At 35.2% G+C, this 24,436-nt stretch overlaps 2 protein-coding genes across 2 annotated transcripts; both read left to right on the forward strand.

The window, feature by feature from the left end:
- The first annotated feature begins 3,228 nt into the window (after window positions 1-3,228).
- Window positions 3,229-7,561, forward strand: LOC105224637 (protein late bloomer). The gene is made up of 5 exons (XM_049452432.1): window positions 3,229-3,809; window positions 3,902-4,075; window positions 6,432-6,587; window positions 6,662-6,856; window positions 7,001-7,561. Exons 1-5 carry the CDS (start codon window positions 3,750-3,752, stop codon window positions 7,079-7,081), a joined length of 666 nt encoding a protein of 221 aa, XP_049308389.1. The 5' UTR covers window positions 3,229-3,749; the 3' UTR covers window positions 7,082-7,561.
- A 4,849-nt stretch (window positions 7,562-12,410) lies between these two features.
- On the forward strand, window positions 12,411-21,917 carry LOC105224232 (protein late bloomer). Its single transcript, XM_049452430.1, has 5 exons — window positions 12,411-12,659; window positions 20,917-21,090; window positions 21,165-21,320; window positions 21,389-21,586; window positions 21,667-21,917. Exons 1-5 carry the CDS (start codon window positions 12,588-12,590, stop codon window positions 21,736-21,738), a joined length of 672 nt encoding a protein of 223 aa, XP_049308387.1. The 5' UTR covers window positions 12,411-12,587; the 3' UTR covers window positions 21,739-21,917.
- The last annotated feature ends 2,519 nt before the right edge of the window (window positions 21,918-24,436 follow it).

Genomic DNA, 24,436 nt, shown 5'->3' on the forward strand with positions numbered 1-24,436 from the left:
ACAACAATATGGCACGTTTTAAAAGCAGAATGTGTGTGTGGGTGTGTGCGTATCAACTACAGTTTATGTGCACTTATGCGAGACGAAATGCTTTTTGCACAATACGCCGCTAACAAGACAACTTCTAATATACATATGTCATGTGTATGTACATATGTACGTTTGTATATGATGTGTTGGTCTTTTAGAGCGGCCGCAAGAATGTTGGAGACAATGTCGGAGCCACTTGTTGATTATACAATGAATGCTCTGGATTGCGATGACGCACGCTCACCTTGAACTTTCGCTTCATTCATTTTTATGTTTTTTTGTTTGTATGTAGGTAAGTGTGTAAGTGTATTCATCTTTGTAAGTGACACACATAAATTGCATGCGAAATATCGTCGCTAATCAAGTGATGATTAGAAGCGCGGCAACTGTCTGGCGCATGGAGTCAACCTTATAAATTGAAATAAATCGAATAAATTGTAGTTGCACATAATTGAGCATTCAGTGCGCTTGCAGTTGTGTACTCTTCTTTGTTGTCCGTGGCAGATAGGGAGTGAGTCAGCGTGCGTGGTTAGAGACGATAGGAAAGAACAGTAAAACTAAATTATATGCATTATATATTATACTTGAACTAGTTGAAAAATATTAATAATTTTAAAATTCTTACATAATTTAATCTTCAAAATTTATATCGTCCCACTTGTGTTTACGTTTTTTCCAATCCCCGAAACAATTATTAAAGTATATTTCCGCAATAGCGATTCACGTTTAATGGTTTCAGTTGGCTCAAAACGGTTTCTCCAAAGCGGTTGCTTGAATTTGCTGAATACCCAGAAGTCACATGGAGCTAAATGAGGCGAAAACGGTGGCTACAGTTGAAAATTCGGCAAAAACTGAAGTAGAATGAATGTAGTAAGCAACGGTGCATTATCGTGATGCAAAAATCAAAAGTTGTCTGTTCCGGTCTCTTCGCGACGCATAACACTCAATAGTATGTATTTCTTGTTGACAGCTTGGTTGGTTGGGAGAAATTCGGACTAAGCCCCACCTCGATAATCGACAAAAACTGTGAACATAACCTAGACTTAATAATGTTTTTTCGGCTTCGGCTCATCTTTGCCACGATATTCGCCCGATTGATCGTCTGTTTCCGGGTCGTAAGCATAGATCCAATACTCATCGCCAAAGTAATACATTTCATGTCATCCTGGTAGTCGGAAAGCATTGTTTCACAGACGTTAACGCATTTGGGGCAGTATTTCTGCAGTAACGTGCCGAATATTGTCATTCAAGGCGTCCACGGTCTCGGGTTTTTTGGTTTGACAAGCGACTTCACATAACCTCCCAAAGTAGTTCAGCGGTACTAAATCGCACGATCTTGAAGACCACGTAACAGCTTCACAAGGCGAGATAATGCGCTTAAGAAAAATCCTTCGATAAATTAAATGTAAATTAAATTGTGTAGCGCTGTCTTGTTAGAACCAGAGAACGTCCACATCAACATCTTTCAATTTAGACATGAAAAAGAATTTAATAATGTCTTTATAATATTATACCCTGATTATAACATTATGGTCGGCTTCATGTTTGAAAAAATATGGACCAATGACCTGCCGCGCAAACCGAACCATTATTTTGGTACCATATCGTCACCTAAAATGCATAACAACATCTAATAAAAAAATTTGAAATTGATTTTATTGATTACGATTCACTATATCATTATAAACGCAAAAATATTTAATTATTCATAGTAATCCCCACAAGATATAATACACCTACATATGCAACGATTTTTCCTCGAAACACTTTTTAGGTTGGTGCTCCTTCAGGGACTCTTGCTTTATCTCTTCGATCGACTGAAAACGGGTTCAACGGGGCGGGGCGGATGTTTCAGTTTGGGAAATAAGAAAAAATCACACGTAGCCAAAGCTGGTGAATATTGTGGTTGATAGATGATGTTTATTGCGTTTTTGGCTTCAAATTTGTTCACAATCGTGGCTCGATACGATGGTACACTATCATCGTGTAATATCCATGAATTGTTCTATTGACCGTCTTTTCCTCCGGAACAAATTCATGATGCACCAAACCACGAATATCGGAAAAAAACAATTACCACCACCTTGATTTTTGAGCGGCTTTGGCCTGCATTTTTTGGTTTTGGCTCGTCTTATTCCCTCCATTTCGATGATTGTTGACTTGTTTTCACGGCAAACTCATGAACCTATGTCTCATCGGCAGTGATAATGCTCTCAAAAAATGTGAGATTGGAATTCGCACGATCAAGCATATCCAAATATGCCTGTTTAGAGTACTATTTTTGAAAAAAAAAGTCAGCTTTATCAGGACGAGTCGAGCAAAAACGCGTTTGATACCCAAAATATCCACCAAAATTATTCGAACGTACTCGCGAGAATTAATTATTCCAACACTCTTGGCGATTTTCAAACACTATATCCTTCACTTTTTAATATTTTCATCCAGAGCAAGGCTTTTTTCAATGATCTCTTGGCGCCGTCTTTGAAGGCATTGTACCATTCATGGCTTGTGTTTTTGATAAAACTGAATCACCGTAAGCCATTTCCAACATTCGTAACGATTCCGCACACGAAATTCGGTTAGGAATACAAACATTTTAGACAAATTTTTTGTTCTATGTTTTTATCTATTGGAAATATCGCAACGCACTACTGAGTTGTACCAACCCAGGCAGCTGCTGTAAATAAAACGGCAAACATAGAAACTTTCAAAACTTATTCCAAAATTCCTCGAATTCTCATATTAACGAACGACCAATCAACAGTTTAGTGATAAAATTTTACGAACTGCATTTCAAAAGCTCACAGGCGCCCACAACGAGTGAAATATGACGTCTGCCAACTGGTTCGGAGCTTAAACCATGACATCATTAGTAGAGTGAAACGTGAATGTATTTTCCACTCACTCACATGTATGTATGTGTGTGTATGCTTCAATGTTTGTGGCAGGATATTGAAAACAAGCGAAAGGAATTGTTGACCAAAAAGAAACGAAAAGCTGCTTACAATAACAACTATGACAAATAAGACAAGAATATTTTAGACGCAGTTTATTGAATTGAAAGCTGCTTTAGCATGGAAAATAAGGGCTAGCCAGCAATTATTTGTATGAATGTGTGCGTCAAAAAAATATTAAAGCGGAAATATGGCATAAAGTGCCTCCTTAGCTGTGGGCGGCCTATGGTGGGCTGACTGCCGTAGTGTGAGCTAACCAAACGGACGAAAGTGAAGCAGTTCAGCGAAAGTGTTGACAAATTGACAGTTTAGTTGTAAGCGGACAACGGTTTGTGCAGGAAGCGTGTTGCGTGCGTGGAGAAAGCTGTTGATTAAAGTGAAAATAATATAAATTAATTAAAATTTTGAAAGAGCGTACAAGCGATAATTAAATTATTTAATTAATTTGCGAGCGAAAAGTTTTCAGTTGATTTGGTGATTGAAGAATAAAATAATAAAATTCTGAATAATAATTTCTAAACAATAAAAAATGCATGTATATAAACAAACATTACATGCAAACACACACACAATATATTGATTTTAGTTAGACAACAAAACATTTGAACGCACAAACATCACCACAAATGAAAACGCACAACGAAATTTCCACCAATTAAATTAAACGAAAGGCGCTTCGGTGGAGTACTTAAAAGTGCTGTCACGAAAACAAACGAAATACACGCAATTTCAATAACAGTTCATAATTTCTTACTATAATTAACAATGGCATTGAAAATTTCCTTATTAAAAGCCGTACTGGCTGTTGTCAACACAGTGCTGCCGGTGCGTATGAGTAACCTCGTTATAACTTCCTCCACTAACTGTAGTGTGTGTGGTTTCGATTAATGATTGTTTAACTTTCTGTTGTTACACAGCTGCTTGGCATTGGCTTAATTGCGCTTTCCGTTTATGAGTTGAACACCTCAACGCCTGGAACTATGCAACACATTTCGATCGTAATACAAATATTTATTGGTTCGTTTGTCGTGTTAACTTCATTCTTGGGTTGCTTTGGTCTGTGTCGCGAGTCGTTGGGGCTAACGTGGAGTGTAAGTATGTATTTGTGGCTGGCTAACGTTAACTTTTCAAATCGTAAATTCGTTAACGTTGAGGTTATGCTCTATAGTAATACTATGGTAGTATATTAAAAATTTTTGTTTATTATTTCAAAAATGTCAGTCTGTTTTGATGATTGGTAAACTATATTATCATAAATATTTTATGCAAGGATCTTATTAATATGTCATTTCCTTATAAGTTCTCACGAAATTAATTATAGCTTAAGTTTTATGCTTTTGTAGCACAATTGTTTGTTGTAAGAAGCTACCCTCCCTTTAACTATAAGTTGTAAAGTGGGTATTTTTTTCGCTCGCTACTCTAAAAATAGGTTCTTAGATACCTCTAAGAAAGTCTGAAATATTCGTTGTAACGGAATGGTCCTCCGTTGTTTACTAGAAAATAGATAGAAAACGTAAAATCTCCAATTTCATATCTACATATTCTATATATAACTCATGCATTCACCGATTATGATAAACTCACCTGGAAGTTCAAAAATTTTTATAGAGGGCTAAAGGAAATATTGACCCGATTCAAAAAATTTTTGATACACAGACTATTATCAGGAACGAATTCTTTCTGAATCTTAATTATATATTATATCTTACACATTGACTGATATTTTCGGTCAAAAGTCAATTATAGTTACTGGGGTTCACACATTCGGTTGATAAGGACTTAAACAGTTTTGGTTGCATTTCGACAATTTTTGGTTCCCACAAAGCCCTTTCATTCAATCTCGGTTGTAAATTTTATTGTCTCTGACATATTTAGTTACTGATTCTCCTCATCCTGATCATTTAGATATACTTGTATACAACCCTGTATCTATCTTGCTTAGTTTAAGGTGATTCGTACAACCGTTAGGTGAACAAAACTGTTATACAAGATCATAAAATTCTCAATCTTTCAATCCCCCACCCGCAATATGATTTAAATAACTTGCATTGAGTTAATAGCATTTGGTCTTAAAACCACTTAAACTCTTAGTTAGCTTTACGAAAGAAATCGTAATAGATTTTTTTTTAAAGAGCATTCAATATTTTACACAATTTTTAAAAACCAAATACTGTTTTAAGTAATTTCTGATTAGATTTTCTATCTGATAGCAAAAAAGAAAAAAAAACAAAACAGAAAACTGCGCCTACAATTAAGAGCTGATACTTGAAGACACTTTCCTTGAGGTGTCTAAGATTCTATCTTTTATTTAAGTATATTGAGTTTGGTTTGTTCTAAATACATGTGGATAGTTCTAGCAATAAGTGCAGCATTTAATCGCCAACTGGTGATGGTTTGGCTTTCACCATTCTATTACTGATAGAGAGAGAGTTAGTTGATGTGTTTATTGCCTCTCTGATGATATTATTGCCTCTTTGATGATATTACCTGTCGGCGATACATAAACCGTTATTAGGAGTAAAGTTTTTTTAAATATTTTTTTATGCAAATTTATGTACACACGATTTTACATAGTATGACAATGTAAAATTTTATATATTAAAGATACTATACTTGCTATTAAAGTAGACTGGCAGTACTTGTGCTGCAATTTAACTCTAATATGTTCTCTTATGCATGCGTTATGGTGTTGCGCTTCCCTTTTGCCGGATAGATGTTATTTTCTGCGCCAAATCTACAACTTTGCTTCCGCCGTTTTCCAATAGATGTCTCTAGGGTCAAGCACTGGTCGATTAAATCGTTTTATATCGATCTTGGACATTTGTGTCAACATTAACCCAACAAAATATTTGTAGAGATCTGTTTGCATCCCAAACTTATTCTCAACTGAAAATGTCACTTTTTGAGCCGAATTCTCGACATTTGCGGGAAATTTTGCTTTTCTTTTTTAATTCCAAGAAAAGTGCGGCTGAGGACCCGTCCACGCTTTACTGAGGCTGACACATACATAGATAATACTATTACTCTACTACTACCATCTATATGATTTCTATTAGGTATTAAAAAAATATAGAATTTTTGTAAAGCAACTTGTGTTAGTTTACAAAAAAATGGATCATAAAGCATTTCGTGTGTTAATTAAGCATTGCTTTTTGAGGGAATAAGGCAAAATACTTTTGGACCGTTTTTATACAATAAAGCCTTAAATTTATAAAAAAAAACGGCGGAAGCAAAGTTGTAGACCTAAAAGCATTTTAGTAACGCCTTGATTCCGACAAACCTTTATGCTTTAAGTTTGTTTTAATTACTTAAATTTTATTTCAAGCCTTAATAATAATAATAGTGAGTAACTTGCGTTTACAGATAGTGAGCTAAGAAATACTTAAGACAAATCGTTGAATGTTTTATTTAACTTTTAACTATTTTTTATCTTCTTCTCTCGTCTAGTATGTAATATGTATGCTGATCTTAGTCATATTCCAAATTTATTTGATCACTGTCGCCGGCGTCACCGACTACGTTCAGAACACAACTGATCATTTGGACCAATTATGGAGTAATGTCACATTAAATGCTGCCGAAATTGCACAAGTTGAACAACAGGTTGCCACTCAATAATACATAAATACAAAGATAGTACCACTTTCGAACTAAATATATTTCAATTTCCCTTCCAGTACGAATGCTGTGGTAAATTGGGTAAAGCGGATTATGTGAAATTGGATAAACGCATACCGAGAAATTGTTACCGAAACTTCTCTGGCACCGAAAGTGATCTGTATACGGAAAGTTGTCTAACGGTGCTACAAGAGATGGCACGAAAGTGTGGCAGCACTGGATTGGCGATTAAATTGACGTTATTTGGTTTTGAGGTGAGTATTTTAAGGTTAATAAACGGTGAGAAATAGCGCAGCGTTGAAGTTGTGCCAATATCAGAAAGCAATTCTGGCAATCTATATAGTTTTATATTTTACTCGAACCAGTTATGTGAGAATTAATATTTTTCTTTTCTCCAGGTTCTGGCTTTATTCTTCTCTGGGCTAATGGGTATTACTATACGCCATAAAAGAAGAAGAGATCAATTCGTAGACAACTAAGGATCTACAGGAAAAGCTTTAAGTGTATGTGTATTAACACATAAGTATATAAAATAATTGTTTAAAAATGACGAATTAATTGGATACCTGAAATTATTCACTAAGTGGCCATAAACTCTCTCAAAAAAAATATCAAAAAAAATGATAGAAAAATAATTACATCTGGTTCGCAACTGGCAGCCCTGCAGTAAAGCTCTGCTATTGGAGAAAGAAATTCTGCCATTGCAGGGTTACCCATTTGTAGCACAAATTTGAGGAGTTAATTTGGTCAGCATGTGAAAATCTAATTGTTGTTGTACACCTGTTGCATAATAATATGTATTATAGTCTAAGTATTTGGTGTAAAGCTTTTTATAATATTTTTTTTTTATACAAATATACACCCGATTTTACGTAGTATGCCAATGTACAATGTTAGATTATATGTTAAAGAAGTAATAAACAGGTATAACAAAGTATATACATATATGTTGACACGTAGCTGGATATTTTATTTCAATAAATTGGCACGTGAAAGTTATAAAGAAGTTACCTTCATGGTGTGAGCATTAGGTGAGTGTAGTGGGAATGGGTTCAAAGCCTGGATAAACCATGCAAAAGTTGGAAAAAGGCTTACGTTGATTCAGTTTTATCAAAAACTCAAGCCTAAGAGTAATACAAAGCCTTCAAAGATGGTGGAGAGATCGTTGAAGACATGCCTTGTTCTGGACGACCAACGACTTATTCAACTGATGAAAATATTAAAAAAGTAAAGCATATGGCACTGGAAAATCGGCAGGCAAGTGTTAGAGAGATGGCAAGGTAGCTCAACATTTCTCGTGGGTCTGTGCGACTGCATTTTGGTGGATATTTCGGGTATGAAACGCGTTCTTGCTCGACTCGTCAGGATAAAACTGAATTTTTTCAAAGAATACCATAAACAACGAAATTCCGATCCCACATTCAGAGAGAGCATTATAAATGCCAATGAGTTATGAGTTTATTAGTTTGATTGGTGCATCTTGAATTTGTTCTAGAGGAAAAGACGGTCAATAAGGAGTTCTATTTGGCCGAATAGAGGCATTTGCGTTCGAGTATCCGCCAAAACGGCCGGAATTTCGGAAGAACAATTCATAGATTTCACACGATGATAATGCACCATTTCATCGAGTCACGATTGTGACCGAATTTAAAGCCAAAAACGCAATAAATACCATCGATTAACCGCCGTATTCACCAGGTTTTGTTCCGTGGAATTTTTTCTTAGTCTTTTCTTTACTTTTTCCGAAGTTTTACTTTTTTACTAACAATCCTGCTTGAACAGTTTTAAACATTGGTCATTTATGGTTGTATCAAGTTCAGCTAATTCTCCAGACGCGCTTTACTTATTATATCTACAAAAAGGAATCAACTTTTTTTTGTGAAAGTTGCTCGATAGGAGTGAAAGTGCCTAGATGCTTTGACCATGCCATCAATAGGAGGTTTAGTCTCACTGCATTTATGCTTGTAGTAACCAGTCAAAGTACCTATAATTGTCTCGAGAAGAATCTTGCTAAGGATAAGTATATATTTTTGAGAGTCGCTTACGTTTCACTCTGGGCTACGAAGTTCTCGCAACAGCACAAGTGTTGTTTGTTGATATTACTGGGCTCACGGGAAGTCCACTGATTCAGTATTAGAAGATAGTTGAGTCAATTGAGTCGAAAACTCGTAACGCCGACTCATCAGATGTTGCAGGACGGGGATGATGAGTGAATGTAGAGTTTGCTTTCTGTTGGTCGAGAGAGGACTTTAGTTCTCAATTGCCTACTTAGTCCGAAGTAGCATCTGTTAGCAAGAGTTACTCTTCGTTGGATTTCGAGACTGACATTGTTGTTGGTGTTGACGCTGGTTTCAAGATAGGTGTGTGCGTGTCAATCCTCGGTATAAGGGAACTGTGAGACAGCATTTCAAACTCCTTACGTACAGCTGCAACCGAAACCATTGGTTTCCGGAAAATGCAAGAGAGCAGCTGGTGCGATGAGTGTCGTGTGGAGAGAAAGCAGACTGTATCTCGCAACGTTACAATCGACCATAACAAGTGCGGGATGGTATAGATACCGATAGCTGAGGAGGAAAACGAGACGCAATTGCAGATAAAACAAGTAAGGAAGGGCTAAGTTCGGGTGTCACCGAACATTTTATACTCTCGCATGATAAGGTGATAATCGAGATTTCATTATCCGTCATTTACATATTTTTTTATTTTGGTTCCTAATGTATATACATACTCGTATTATACAGAGAAGGCATCAGATGGAATTCAAAATAGCGTTATATTGGAAGAAGGCGTGGTTGTGAACCGATTTCGCCCATATTTCGTACATGTCATCAGGGTGTTAAAAAAATATTATAAACCGAATTTCACTGAAATCGGTTGAGTAGTTCCTGAGATATGGTTTTTGGTCCATAAGTGGGCGACGCCACGCCCATTTTCAATTTTTATTAAAAGCCTCAGTGCAGCTTCCTTCTGCCATTTTTTCCGTAAAATTTTGTGTTTCTGACGATTTTTGTTAGTCGGTTCACGCACTTTTAGTGATTTTCAACATAACCTTTGTATGGGAGGTGGGCGTGGTTATTATCCGATTTCTTCCATTTTTGATCTGTATATGGAAATGCTGGAAGGAAACTTCTCTATAGAGTTTGGTTGACATAGCTATAGTAGTTTCCGAGATATGTACAAAAAACTTAATAGGGGGCGGGGCCACGCCCACTTTTCCAAAAAGATTACGTCCAAATATGTCCCTCCCTAATGTGATCCTTTGTGCCAAATTTCACTTTAATATATTTATTTATGGCTTAGTTATGACACTTTATAGGTTTTCGGTTTCCGCCATTTTGTGGGCGTGGCAGTGGGCCGATTTTGCCCATCTTCGAACTTAACCTTCCTATGGAGCCAAGAAATACGTGTACCAAGTTTCATCACGATATCTCAATTTTTACACAAGTTACAGCTTGCACGGACGGACGGACGGACAGACAGACATCCGGATTTCAACTCTACTCGTCACTCTGATCACTTTGGTATATATAACCCTATATCTAACTCTTTTAGTTTTAGGACTTACAAACAACCGTTATGTGAACAAAACTATAATACTCTCTTTAGCAACTTTGTTGCGAGAGTATAAAAAGAGAGAGGCCGAAATGCGTGAGTATGAAAATCTGGCCAACAGGAGTAATGCTTGAAAATTTTACGAGAAGATGCGGAGACTAACAGAAGATTCCAAGACCGGAGCATACTCTTGTAGAACCCTCAGAGGTGATCTAGTGACTTATTCCCCGAGCATACTAAAATTTTGAAAGGAACACTTCTCCAGCCTGCTGAATTTCAGTGGAAGTCTAATGTCAGGAGAAGGCGAACCCGATTTCCCAAATGATGACAATGGAGCAGACGTTCCATTGCACGACCATGAAGAAGTCCGAACCACAGCTACCCGTATGAAGAACACAAAGCGGCGAGAGCCGTTGGATTGCCGGCCGAGCTACACAAATACGTCTGCGAAGAATATGATTGGGATGAAAGCATTTCAATCCTCGGGAATTTAAGTGTTCTCTGTCCATTCTACAAAAGAGGAGATCCTAAAATCTGTCCCAACTACCACGGAATAAGCCTCCTCAACATCGCAACTATCGAGCGTATTGTGTGAAAGGTTAAAGCCCATTGTCGTCTGATTGGACCTTATCAGTGTGGCTGAAGACCTGGAAATTCAACAACTGACTAGATATTCACCATGCGCCAAATCAAAGCTGCATTTGACAGTACGAAAAGGACCTCTCCGAGCCGTTCGATTCCAAGCGAGGCTTCTGACAAGGCGACCCCCTTTCGCATGACTCCTTCAATCTATTCTTAGAGAAAATAATTCGAGCTGCAGAACTAAATAGAGAAGGTACTATCTTTTATAAGAGTGTACAGCTGCTGGCGTACGCCGATGATATTGATATCGTTGGCCTCAACAATCGCGCCGTTAGTTCTGTTTTCTCCAGAATGGATAAAGAAGCGACTAACTCTTGGGTGCTACTTCGGACTAAGTAGGCAATTGAGAAGTTAAAACCAAACTCTACAAGAAACTTATCATCGCCTTCCTGCTATATGGTGCAAAAACATTGACGATGACAACCTCGGATGAGTTTTCGAGAGAAAGGCTCTGCGGAATATTTATGGTCCTTTGCGCGTTGGCCACGGCGAATATCGCATTCGATGGACCGATGAGCTGTTTAAGTTATGCGACGACATTGGCATAGTTCAGCGAATTAAGGAGCAGCTGCTGCGCTGGCTTGGTCATGTCGTACGCAGTACGCTCCGGGGGAAATAGAGGAAGTGGAAGATCTCCACTCCATTGGAAAGACCAGGTGAAGAAGGGCCTGGCTTCGCTTGGAATCTCCAATTGGCGCCACATTACAAAAAGAAGAAACGACTGGCGCGCTGTTGTTAACTCGGCTATAACCGCGTATGCGGTGTCTACGCCAGTAAAGGAGAAGAATTAAAAGTTAATTCATTTAAAATTTGTTTAATAATAATAACAATTCGAATATACATACATACATGGTTCTTAAGAATATGAAGCATGACGAATACTTTAACAAATCCATCGACTTGACCTAGGTGCTCATGAAATCCATCAGCTTGCGCGCAATTTCTCGCTATAACGATCCTGACAGACGGCTTAACAAGTGTCTAGTTGTATAAATACAATGAGATTTGGAAAACCAAATGAACTCAACTGAGTCCATATATTTATAAGCTAATAAAATAAGTTTAAAAATAAATACATTGTGACTGATATATCTAATATAGAATTAAAAAATAAAGTAAAAATAAAATAAAAACACAAAATATACACAAGCAAAATACACAGAACGGATCAGCAGCAGAAGAACTGATGAGTCTGTTTATTTGGCAATTTCAATTGTGACCGCGAAATTTTCGCGCCTTTCTGCGCCTCCAAAGCAGATGAGAACAAACATATGTACATATATCCATCAGCGTCGCCCACTTTCGCTAGCTAATAAACGCATAAGCGGTGAACGTGTGTCACGTCAGCGGGTCTGTAGTCACAATTCGGTGTGAGGAGGCTGGGTAAAGACGGCGGGGTGTGGAAAAGATATATACCAAAATTTTATGAATATGATTATGCTGAGATGAGACTCAACAACAACATACTCATCACACGCCCATTTATGCGCACACACATACAAACAAACACACAAAGTGCCACATTTCACACATCAATGAGACTTTGTTGTTCGAAATTTTTTGAAAATGCAAGTGTTTTGAAAATCTGAAATCGCTTTCAATGTGACAGTTTGTCGTTCGTCTTTAAAGGTGCCGCAAGCACCTTGTGCGTTCTGGAAATAAATTGTGTTTGTGAAAAAGGCCGTAATAGTCGCAGAGTCAACGCGTAGAATTCACATTTAATAAACAAAAAATTAATTAAAAAAGTTTGAAAGTTTTATGCAAATAATTTTAAAGTAATAAAGTAGAAAAATGCCGTTAACAATGGCTTTTGGCAGATCCTGTCTGCAATGGACCGTGATCGTGTTCAACACGCTGAGTTTGGTGGGTTAAATGTTTACTACAGATAAAAAAATATATAGTTATAATCTCTGCATACAAGAAATATTTTGTGAAAAAAAAAATATTTTATAAAAATATCTTCTATATTTTTTTATTAATTTCGTGTGATCTTACTGAAATAAAGTGAACAAAAGAAAGTGGTCCATAAAAAGAATATATGAATAATATTATATTGTATTATATGTATTATATGGCAGTTGGGGTAGTATCGACCCATTTTTATCTATTAACTGTTATCATGACATATACTAAAAGAATGTTCCCTGGTGTTGATTAAAGTACCTCACATACAATCACCAATCATATGGAGCAAAGTTAAGCGGATGTTCGAAAATACTGATATCAGTTATATGGGGGCTAGGTCAAGTTGTCGCCCATTTTTATCTATTTTAGGCACAAAGATACACTGTTATGAGTAAAATATGCTCTGTAATTTTCATTGAGAAAACTCAAATATTGACTAATACAATATATGCAGTATAAAGTTACTCAAAAGTTCCAAAATCTTTATACTAGGTATGTGGAGGCTCAGGAAAGTATTGACCTATTTTTGATACACAGGTTTACTATTGTCAGGAGGCCACATATTTGGTATCTAGAAACAGTTTTAGTTGAATTTGAGCAATTTTTGATCATAAGGTGGTATACTTCAATGAAATTATTGGTGCAAAATTGTAACCTTTTATAGTAATTACTTCTTGATTGGTGTACTGGAAACTGAACGAATCAAAAGGAATTTAAAATTGTACTATATGGGAAGTAGGCGTGGTTGCAGTCCGATTTCACCCATTTTCACACTGTGATATAAGGTTATGAAAATAATGCCACGTACTAAGTTTAGTCGAAATCGGTCAGTCGGTTCCAGAATTATTTGATTTCACCAAAAAGTGGGCGGTGTCATGTCCATCGTCCAATTTTCACACCGGCTCCTATAAAGCCATCTCAGAAGAAAAATTTGATGTCTTTGGCGTATTTTGTTTTTGATTTATTGTTTTAGTAGTTCTTAGCAGTACCGTTATATAGGGAGTTATCCTCCGATTTCATACATTTTCATAAGTTGGTACTTCTTTTAATTTTCTTTTTTTTTTTGCTCTTGGCGAATTTGGTTGTTGTAGCTTAAGTAGTTTAGTTATATGTATATCAAATATAACTCTATATCTATCTCGATTACCTAATGGTTGTTTGTAACACCTAAATCTAATCGTGATAGATACAGAGTTATGTGTTAACGGATAACGAGATGAGTTGAAATGCCCGCCCCAACGATAACTTGAATCAAAATCGAGATACTGTAATGAAACTTGTTATGCGTCTTCATAATGTCACTAAAAAACTAAAGTCATGTTAAGCCGCAATATAAGATAAGTTTATTTATTTTTAATAGTGAGCATGGCTCCGCCCTCTTATACTCTGTGAAAATAGGTGTAATGAGATGATGAGCACGCCCACACCTGTATGTGGAAAACTACTACAATACAAGAACTCACTAGGCACAGCTTTCAATATGGTACATAAGCAATTCTTAACAATCGGTATACAAATTGGAAAATGGCACTGCCCACCTATAGGTGAAATTTTATATCTCAGGAATGTCTCAACCATTTTCAACCAAATTTGCTCCATCGCATTATGTTGATATATAGTACATACTTGTATGTATGTGAGAAAATTGGTAAAATAGGAATTCAACCGCATCAATCAAAGTTCTAAATTTCATCTATTTCTCTAACTTTAAGGGGGTATTCTAGTCTAGAAGCATGAATTTCAGGTAATTTTTAAAGTGTCGTAAAAAGAAGGCAATTAATATTTTTGTTATCCATATTTTTACTAGTTATTTGTTAATTTTAGAAGAGTAGAGAAAAAAATTAAAAACTAAAAAAAGTAAAAAATTTCAAAAATTATGAGCTGACGAAGTGGGGGGTCTCTAAAAATTTCCACGTGACCATGCCCATGATTTCAACCCTCCTAGTTATCTGAAACCAAAAAGAAAAAAAGATTATTAATCTAGAATAATGTCGCAATGGTCGGAACTACGGAGAAGTGGGGGAAAAATTTTTTCACAAAATGGCGACTGCCTAAAAAAAAGTGTTTTTGAATCACTTTTTCTGACTCTTTCTTTTAAAAATAATAAAAATAAAAATTTGGAGATGGAGCTAGTTCCAACTATAGACAAGCCTACAAAGAAGACTCTATAAAAATTTCAAGTAAATCGATCGAGTAGAATCTGAGAAATCGTGGGCATCGTTCCGAAAAAGTCAGTTTTGAGAAAAACGCGTTTAAAGTTTCGCGTTCCGGCCGAACCAGTTTGGATGCCGGGTCAGAAAAATGCCAATATCTCCGAAAATAATTTGAATTTTGAAAAATCCTCTTGTACACATATTCTTGAATAGTTAAACTTTGAAAATAAACAAAAAAAATTCCGTTTTTTTTTTTAATTTTTAGACTAGAATACCCCCTTAAAGTAAATGAATCAAGCACCAGTGAAAATGTCGGAACAAAACTTTGCATAATTAGTGCCTTCAAGCTATATCGACTCTTAGGTAGAAATAGACGAAATCGGATCATAAATTTTCAGTCAATTTAAAGGGCATATTTTCCTGATTATAATATGCTCTTGTATCAAAAATCGGCAAAATCGGGTCAATAGTTTTCCTAGCTCTCTAATATCGAATTTCGTATTTCCGTTTGATTTTGTACCATATATGCCGGTCAATATATGTGTTATCTTAATGAATTTCATAAAGTTTCTTTCCACTCTTAATGAAATTCATAACGTTTATTTCTATTATATGGTATTTGTTTGTCCTTCGGCTGAAAATGGTCATAAGCGGATCCATACATTGTCCACCTCTATATATGTAATATGTGGAATTTCAAACTTATTGTAAAAGTAATTTAGGTAATAATAACTCTTGGTGCTAAAAATGGATGAACTCGGATAATATACAACCCCTAGCGATTCCTAATACATATACAAGTAGTTTATTTTAAACAGTTTACTTAGGTCGATATGTACGATATTTAACAGAAACTTAGTATTTTCTTTGGCACTAGTTGAATATGATCGAAATCGGTCTAAGCTCCAACTCTTTATATATGTGATCCACAGCACCAGTTACTTTGGCCCCACTATTTTCAATTTCGAGCCTTTCTGTCACAATATAAGATATCTGATATTGGCAATTAGCATTATGTTATTCAGTAATACAAATGATTTCAAATGCGATTGTACTCCTGTCATAATTTCGAACAATAGATGTTGACTTCCACGTAACACTTGCTTTGCAACACTTTAAAATATAACCCTGGCTTTGATATTTGAAGACTATGCGGAAATTAAATGTTCGGTTGCACCCGAACTTAACCCTTTCTTACTTGCTTTTCATTCTTATTGTTAATCTTTGGCAGTAATATGGTAGCCTTGTGACTTTGTGGTCAATAATAAATCAGAGGATATTTCTTTATAGCTTCGCATACTTAAATAATCGTGGATATACTACATTAGGGTGTCCGTTGTGAATAAAAAAAACTTAGCTCTCTAAAAAAACGAATTCAAACAAGTGTACTGAACATGCATATAGTACCATTAGACCAGTCGAAAACGCCTTGAAAATAGTAAAAAGTGAAAGAAATTCAAAGTGGGTTGAAAACCATTGGAAGTGGAAGATGAAGCAAGAAAAATTGAAGGAAAATTTATGTACGGGTGACTTAAGGTCGGGAAAAAGAAGGGGAGGGTCATGGTTATATTTTTTAAGGGTTAAAAACTTCCGAAAAAACTGAAAGCCCTATAGAAAAAAGTTATATGAAAAAAGGAGTTAATAAAAAATATATCACTTATGTTTATACATTCTCGTAACCTCAAAATTTAGCTGAACAATTCAAATATCCAAATATTTGGAGTTTTTAATTTTTATTCTGTACAAAAAAAAATATTACTCGAAATATGGTGTAAACTTATCTTCTAATGTTGCAATAACACTGTATTTTTAAATGAAATATTAAAAAAAACACCCGCTAACATCATAGTACTAAGATGACCATAAACTATTGTTATTTACTCTGGGCTACATGTCGTATGAGCATCATCGAGTTTATAAGGCAATTTTATGAATATTCTGTATATGTGATGCATAACTTTAACTTTTAAGGTCAAAATCTGAAACTTCAGCGCCGTTTGCAAAATAAAAATCTGCTTGAGAAATAACGGGCACCCTTTTATATACATATGTATGTTTGCATAAATATTTATTAATCTGCCACTAATCCACTATTTTTATCCACAATGTGTTCATACATATATTTTTTTTATGGATCATGTCTCATTTTAAGTTGATCTCCATGAATTTCGGTTTTTTCGGTTCATGCTCAAAATGCTCTTTCATGTTTTTGACACCTTTTATTGTGCGTGGAAAATGAAAAATTTGTTTTTAACTAGACAATGTCAAGTTGTCACACTACAGACATACATATATAAATATATAAACACACAAACAAATGAGACTTGTATACAAATCTATATACATAGTACATATGCATAATGTATACACAAATATGTATTTACAAGCATGCGTTCTCTTATATTTTAAGCTAATTTAAGATTTTTACTCACATACATACATACTCATATACTATAATATTAATCGCACGAAATTAATTTTATTTTTTATTGTTGTTCTCGTTTTAATTTCTTATCATTTAGCTTGTTTCCATTTTTTATGACGCAAATAATTTCATTGGCTGAAAAACGTCTTGTGCCATTTTTTTCGGCTTGGCCATAAGTAGGACAAATACAAGGTTATTTGAGCCGTAAAATGTCTCAAATGATCCATTAATTATTATATCTATTACACTAATAACTTTAATTTAACATAATATTTATTTAAAAGCACTAATTTTTCATGTTGAACTAATAAGTGTGACAACAAACAATTTAAAGATATTTTTGATTTACAATTTTTATTTTTTAATATAAAAATGGACATTTTCTTTTAAGTTTAATTTTGAAGAAATTTGGATTAAAAGTTTATGTGTTCCACTTCTGATTTCAACTACCTGCTTTGGGTGTTCAGGTTCACTTTCAATATATGTAACGTGGCGTACACGCAACCTAAATTATTGAAACTTTACTTAAATATAGATACATTTGTCATGAAACAAGTTTTTTGTTTTTACTTAGAATCTGCAACTGCTAATATCAATCTCCTATAAGTATAGTACCACAAGAAATCATTCAGTGTCGTTTTTCACCAACGAGAAGCAGGATAGCGAGGGCAACCATGCCGTATGAGTAATGTCTCAAATCAACTATTGGATGCCCGCAGCCATAAATTATCGACTGTATATGCATCGTTGCAAATAAATTTGAGTTTTTGCAAAAACTCATGCTAACTATAATTATAAAATAATTGTTGTAAAATAAGTAAAAACAAGAGAACACGTTAACTTCGGTTGCACCGCAGCTAAAATACCCTTTAAAAATAGAAAACAATCTTTTGATTCCTATCGTTTAGTTTGTATGGCAGTTGTATGCTATAGTTATCTGGCCTGAATAATTTCTTCGGAGGGAGCATTATTGCTTTCGGATATAAATAACAATTAAAAAAGTCATGTTACCATAAAACTAGAGCTAACCCATTATGTGGCGTACTGCTACCATTTAGTAGCAGGACGATTAAAAAGGTTGACACATAGATGGCGCTAGTAGAATTAAATCCATATAATTTTTAGTTAGCCCAAATCTTCAAAAGGCGTTTGTAAAGTTTTACAGCTAAGGCATCCTTAGTATGTGAACTATGTAATCTTAGTGAAATAACTTTTGTTATTATGATAAAATAGATAAAAAAGAATTTCCCATGTGCATAAAATATTGCTTTTTGAAGGGAAGCAATGCATTTGAAGCTAAAACTTACTTTAATGACGAGTTTCCAGACCCTGCCCCAAAAAAATCAACCATGAAATGAGCACAGAGGACGATACAGGCAGTGGACGCCCAAAAGAGGTTGTTACAGATGAAATCATCAAAAAAGTCTACAAAATAATTTTGGATGCCCGTAAAGTGAAGTTGTTAGAGATAGCAGACACTTTAAAGATATCAACTCAACGTGGATATCATATAATTTACGAATATTAGACTTTTAGAGAGCTCTGTGCAAAGCGGGTGCCGCGCGAGCTCGCATTTGACCAAAAAATACTACGTATTGATGATTCGGAGCAGTGTTTGGAAATGTTCAAGTGTAATAGCCCCGAGTTTTATGTGACAATGAATGAAACATGGCTCCATCGTTTCACTCCAAAGTTTATGTGACAGTCACGAGAGGGTCCCACATGACGAACCCGCTCCAAAGCGTGGAAAAACGCAACAGTCGGCTTGCAAGGTTATGGCGTTTGTATTTGTGATGCGCATTGAATAATTTTTATTGGATATCTTGAAAAAGGAAAGAACATTAACAGCGATTATTACATTGCGTTATTGGGTCGTTTGAATCGCCGAAAAACATCCGATATGGGCTTCGAATTGCTTCCGCATCAACCATATTCTTTATAGCTAGCTCCTCAGGAATTTTTTTCTGTTATCAGATTTCACAATAATGCTCGCTAAAAAAAACATTTTTAATGTTATAAAAAGAAGGATTCTAAGTACATATTACAGCACTTATTATATGATTTTCCGGAAGGATCCGAACTAGATATGAAAATTCATAATTCTTTCTAGTTTTCAAAAAAAAAATATATATATATTATAAAAATAAAGTATTTTTTTTGTTCTTTATATGATATTTACTTTCATCTTCCTCTTTATTGACGTAGACAACGTTTACGCGGTTATAGCCGGGTTTATTTCTCTTCCTCTGCTTCCCTCGGCGTCTACTGCGTCGAATACCCTTAGAGCTGGAAATATTTCATCCATTCGGACAACATGACCTAGCCAATGCAGTCGGTGACTCTCAATTCGCTGAACTATGTGAATGTCGTCAGATATCTCATAAAGCTCATCGTTCCATCAAATGCGATATTCCTCGTGGCCAATGCGCAAAGGACTATAAATTTTAAACCTTTCTTTCGAAAACTCGTAACGTCGACTCATCAAATGTTGTTATCGTCCATGCCTTTGCACAATATATCAGGACGCGAATAATAAGCGTCTTATGGAGTTATGTTTTTGTTCGTCGAGAGAGGACTTTACTTCTCATTTGCGTACTCAGTCCAAAGTAGCACCTATTGGCAAGAGTTATTCCGCCATGCTGGTTCCACGGTAAACGAAGTTATCTAAAATGAAGTTATGACTTTCAATAGTGACGTGGGAGTCAAGTCGTGAGTGCGACGACTGTTTGTTTCATGACAAGATCGAAGAGATTCTTGCCAATTCCGACGGAGCTTTTGATCACTTCTGGAGCTTCTACAAGAGTATGCTTCGGTCTTAAGACCTTCTGTTAGTCGCTGCATCTTTTTGTCGAAATTTCGAGCATTACCTCTGTCGGCCAGCTTGTAACCTACTCGTACTTTCACATTTCGGTCTCTTTCCTTTTTGTCTGCAAATGCGTCTCGCTTCCCTCTTCAACTATAGGTATCTATAATTACCCTAAGCATTATATATTATTCTACACATTGGAAATTGGCGGGCATCGAGCAAAAACAGACAGAAGTTGCTGACAACTCTTTTAGATGTGGCAATATAAAAGTCTTTTCGTTTTTTTTTTATATATGCTGATCCGGGGTTGAACCCAATCGGTTATGATATTAAATTTGGCATAAGAAATATATTTTTTGCTAACTTGTGCAAAATCAGAATTATGTAGGTTATAGTCTGGCTAATTCTTGTTCACAAAATGGCGAAACTTTCCAACTTTCAGCTATGAGTACTTCAAAACGCTGAAACCAACTTGAGTCCTTTCTGCAACTCAGAAATAACTAAAACTGACAAGGAATGATCATCTTGCTCTATGCTTGAAAATCAAAGGCACCAACACCAAGGCTAATACAGTTATTTGCTAAAATAACCCATTACGTGTACCATATCTGCTTAATATTACATCCTTAAATGTTGATTTGACTAAACTGCCCTTGAAAAGATATTAAAATTTGACTACATATAATTTTTTATGAAAAAAAAAAACGAAATGGTTTAACTATGATTTTGCTATCACAGCTCCTATCAGTATTATAATCATAATTTTACATAAATTGTCTTAATTTGTACTAAAAATATATTTCTGGAATAAAAATTTTGATCTATCTATAGATAATTGGCATACTCTCAGTGGTTGCCTGCATATATGAATTGGAGAAATTCACAGAAGGCTCAGCTGAGCATAGAGAGAAACTTGTACAGCTGGCTTCCGTCAGTTTATTGGTACTCTCCTCATTTGTGGGCTGCTTGGGCGCTATTAATGGATCCGTTAGGATACTCTGTTGTGTGAGTATATTATACATACTATAAATCAACAGGAAAAAAAAAACAATTTTAAAACAATTTTGTTGAAATTTTAGTATGTCACAATGCTAATAGCCATGATAGCTTCGCATATATGGAAGTTATACCGTTATAATGAGACCAAACAAATGGCTGCAACAGAGAAAATGCTAACCGCAGCTTGGATGTCGGAGCTGGTGAAGAAAGGCGCTATGGATCCCATACAGGAGACGGTAAGCTGTGAGATTTTGTGATATATATCAATATGTATGTCAATGAAGCTAATTTTCTCTTTGTAAAGTATGAATGCTGTGGCGTTTCGAGTAGTTTGGATTATGTGAATCTCAATGTGAAAATACCGCTCACTTGCTATCGTTCTCAGAGCGGCTTGCGCAGCATTTATCCATATGGTGAAGGCTGTTTGGTGGCGCTAAAGCGTGCTTATATGAATATTTATCGCTATGAGCGTTTGGGTCATTCGCTGCTTATTGGCTTTGAGGTGAGATTCAAAATTGAAAAACAATATTTAATAAGTATATTATATTATATATTATTATTACTTTTGTTTGTACTTCACAGGGTATCGGCATATTGATATCTCTCTTGCTTATCTGCAAGTTGCTGACAAAGTCACGTAGATATAGTTACTAGCATTCTTCTTTTTATATATAAGTAGTTGTGTAAGATAAAGTAACCAGAAAAAAATATTTATATTATAATGTTCATAATTAATAATTATTTATAAAATTTTACAGTAAAAAACTCTTGAAATAGTTTGACTTATATAAAGTCTGTTGTAAATTGGACCATTGAAAAGCCTTTGGCTTAACAATGAGAGACAATCTTTGGAGTCAAATGATGACTTTATTCTTCGATATTAAATTTTTACTCTTTTAATTATATTAATATACTATACTTTGTATAGAAATTCAGCATACATACATACATAGCTTCCGTAATGACAAAAGTGCTTCGCATCAAATTTACATATATTTCTATAGACCCTATATGAAAGCAATGATAGGTTTGACAACAAACCAAATACGTTTGCTAGAGCTTAGTGAATGTGAGCTAATATCAGTCGGCTGCGAATGAATGGTGATCGATTTTTGTGATCCACCGCAAGCTTGGCGGCGACAGCGCATGTCAATTTGTTTGCTGTGATCATTTTGCATTATTTCTCTTCAAAAATGTTGTAATTGATGTTGATATGAGCCAGCGCGTTGTTGTTGAGCGCCAAAGTGTACCAAATGTGCTACGGCGTGAGTAGCTTTGATTTAGAGTAATGCATTTGTTGTTACGGTCCTCCAACATTTCGATATGGGTTCGCCATTATGAAGCTATGAGACTTTTAAATTAGGCGTTCATCCTTTAGACCCCCTAACTCAGTCATTTTTTGAGCTTAGGAAAAAGAAAATGAGAAACAAAAAAATTGAGATTATGAACAGGATCTAGAAAATAAATTTCGCCATGAAGTTTGTAAGACTCTGAAAAAAATTTCGAAGACCTCATAGCTGCTATTTAGCCTTTCCTTTGCCTTATACGCAACCTATTTTCGTAGTTTTTGAGATATTGATATGAAACTTAGCACACGTCTTTTTCTACCGAAGGAGCCGCTCAATTGATGGAACCGCCAATATCAAACCACTATAGCATGTAGCTGCTATGCTACTTACTGATTGGAAACAAGTACTTGTATGGAAGAGTATTTCATTTGACGAAGTATTCGCAAGAAATTTGGCAGAGATTATTATCTCCGAAATTTCTTCAGACCGTACTACCATAGAATGTACTTTTCATACAAACTGATCGATCAAAAGCCAAATAAAGATCTTTTCACACTTTTGTGTAAATTGCTCATATTAAGTTTCGTTGAAGCCGAAGTTAAAAATTTTTTCTGTTTTTGTTTCATTTCTTATCTCGTTGCGCCATCAATGATTTATATAAATATAAACAATTAAATAATGGACTATCTAAACCTAGTATAGTACTCCCCTATTTTTCTGGTTTTTATGGTTCTTATGATATGGAAAATATTTAAATTCCCTCAACTTACGAGGGAGAATCAATAAGTAGTTATAGTTTGGTTAAATGGAAAAAATTCAAGTCAGGAAGGGCTAAATTAGAATGAAACCGAATATTTTAAGCGCTTGCAGCTTGAAAGAATCAAAGTAGGGAAACTCCTTCAGGTGCAGGCAAAAGTTTATATTGAAATATGGGAGTTGGTGCAGTCTCGACCCGATTTAGATATATGCGGTATGCGGTATAAATTCACCCGGAAGTTCGAAAATCTTTATATTAGGTATATGGGGGCTAAGGGAAGTTTTTGACATTCAAACATACTATTATCAGAAAAGGATTCTCTGAATTTCAGTTATTTATCTCACAATGACCAATATTTTCGGTAAATAGTCAGCTAAATGCACTGGGGTCCACATACTTGTTGCCTAGAGGCTTTAACAGTTTTAGTGCGATGTGGACTATTTTTGGTCAAAAGATGGCATGACTCATGGTCTTATTTTGACACTGACTCCTATAATGCATTATCGTGTCGTCCGTTATGTTAATAATAATTTTTCTGACGCATTTGATTATTGATTTATCGCGATAGTTAAGTAGTTCCGAACAAAACTGTTACATGAAGAGTGGGCGGGTGGGTTATCATCTGATTTCATTTATTTTCAGACTATCTTAAACAGGGTTGAAAAAATTAATTTCGTGCTAATATGGAGGATATAGCTTTATTCGTTTGGAAGATATATGCATTATTATACTCTACACCCAAATAAGAACGTTCGTTTTACCAAACAATCGAAAACATACGTTTCCAGAAGTTTATAGAAGTTTGCAGATTGATGAAGTATCATGTTCAGTAGTGAAATTATTGTCGAACATTAAAAATCTGCTAATTTATTTCTTACATATGGAAGCTCATATAATTTCTGTATATTTCTATATTTGAAAAATTCTTTCATGACAGTTCTGTTGTTTGTGAACAGAAAGTTTGGATTTATCGAGTGTTACTGTATCACGCAAAGTACATACATATATATATGGCATATAATTAGTTGCCCTTATCAAAATTTTTGTTTGCTTATGAAAATGCTTTTCCTTCAACGTCTGGTCACAAAACCGATAAAAACAATACCAACATATGTTATGTGTGTAGTCACGTAAATATAGTACATAAAATATATAAACAAATATGTATTGTCGACTTAGTTAATGATTCATCGTTCATAGTGCATCTGGTCTCTGTTTATTGTTGTCTGAAAAATATGTTTCTTTAATTCAGTCAATATGGACTTGTGAATGCGGTACATAAATATTCGAGTGTACTTATATAAAT

Source organism: Bactrocera dorsalis, chromosome 3, assembly GCF_023373825.1.
Source record: "Bactrocera dorsalis isolate Fly_Bdor chromosome 3, ASM2337382v1, whole genome shotgun sequence".
In the NCBI taxonomy this organism is placed as follows: domain Eukaryota; kingdom Metazoa; phylum Arthropoda; class Insecta; order Diptera; family Tephritidae; genus Bactrocera; species Bactrocera dorsalis.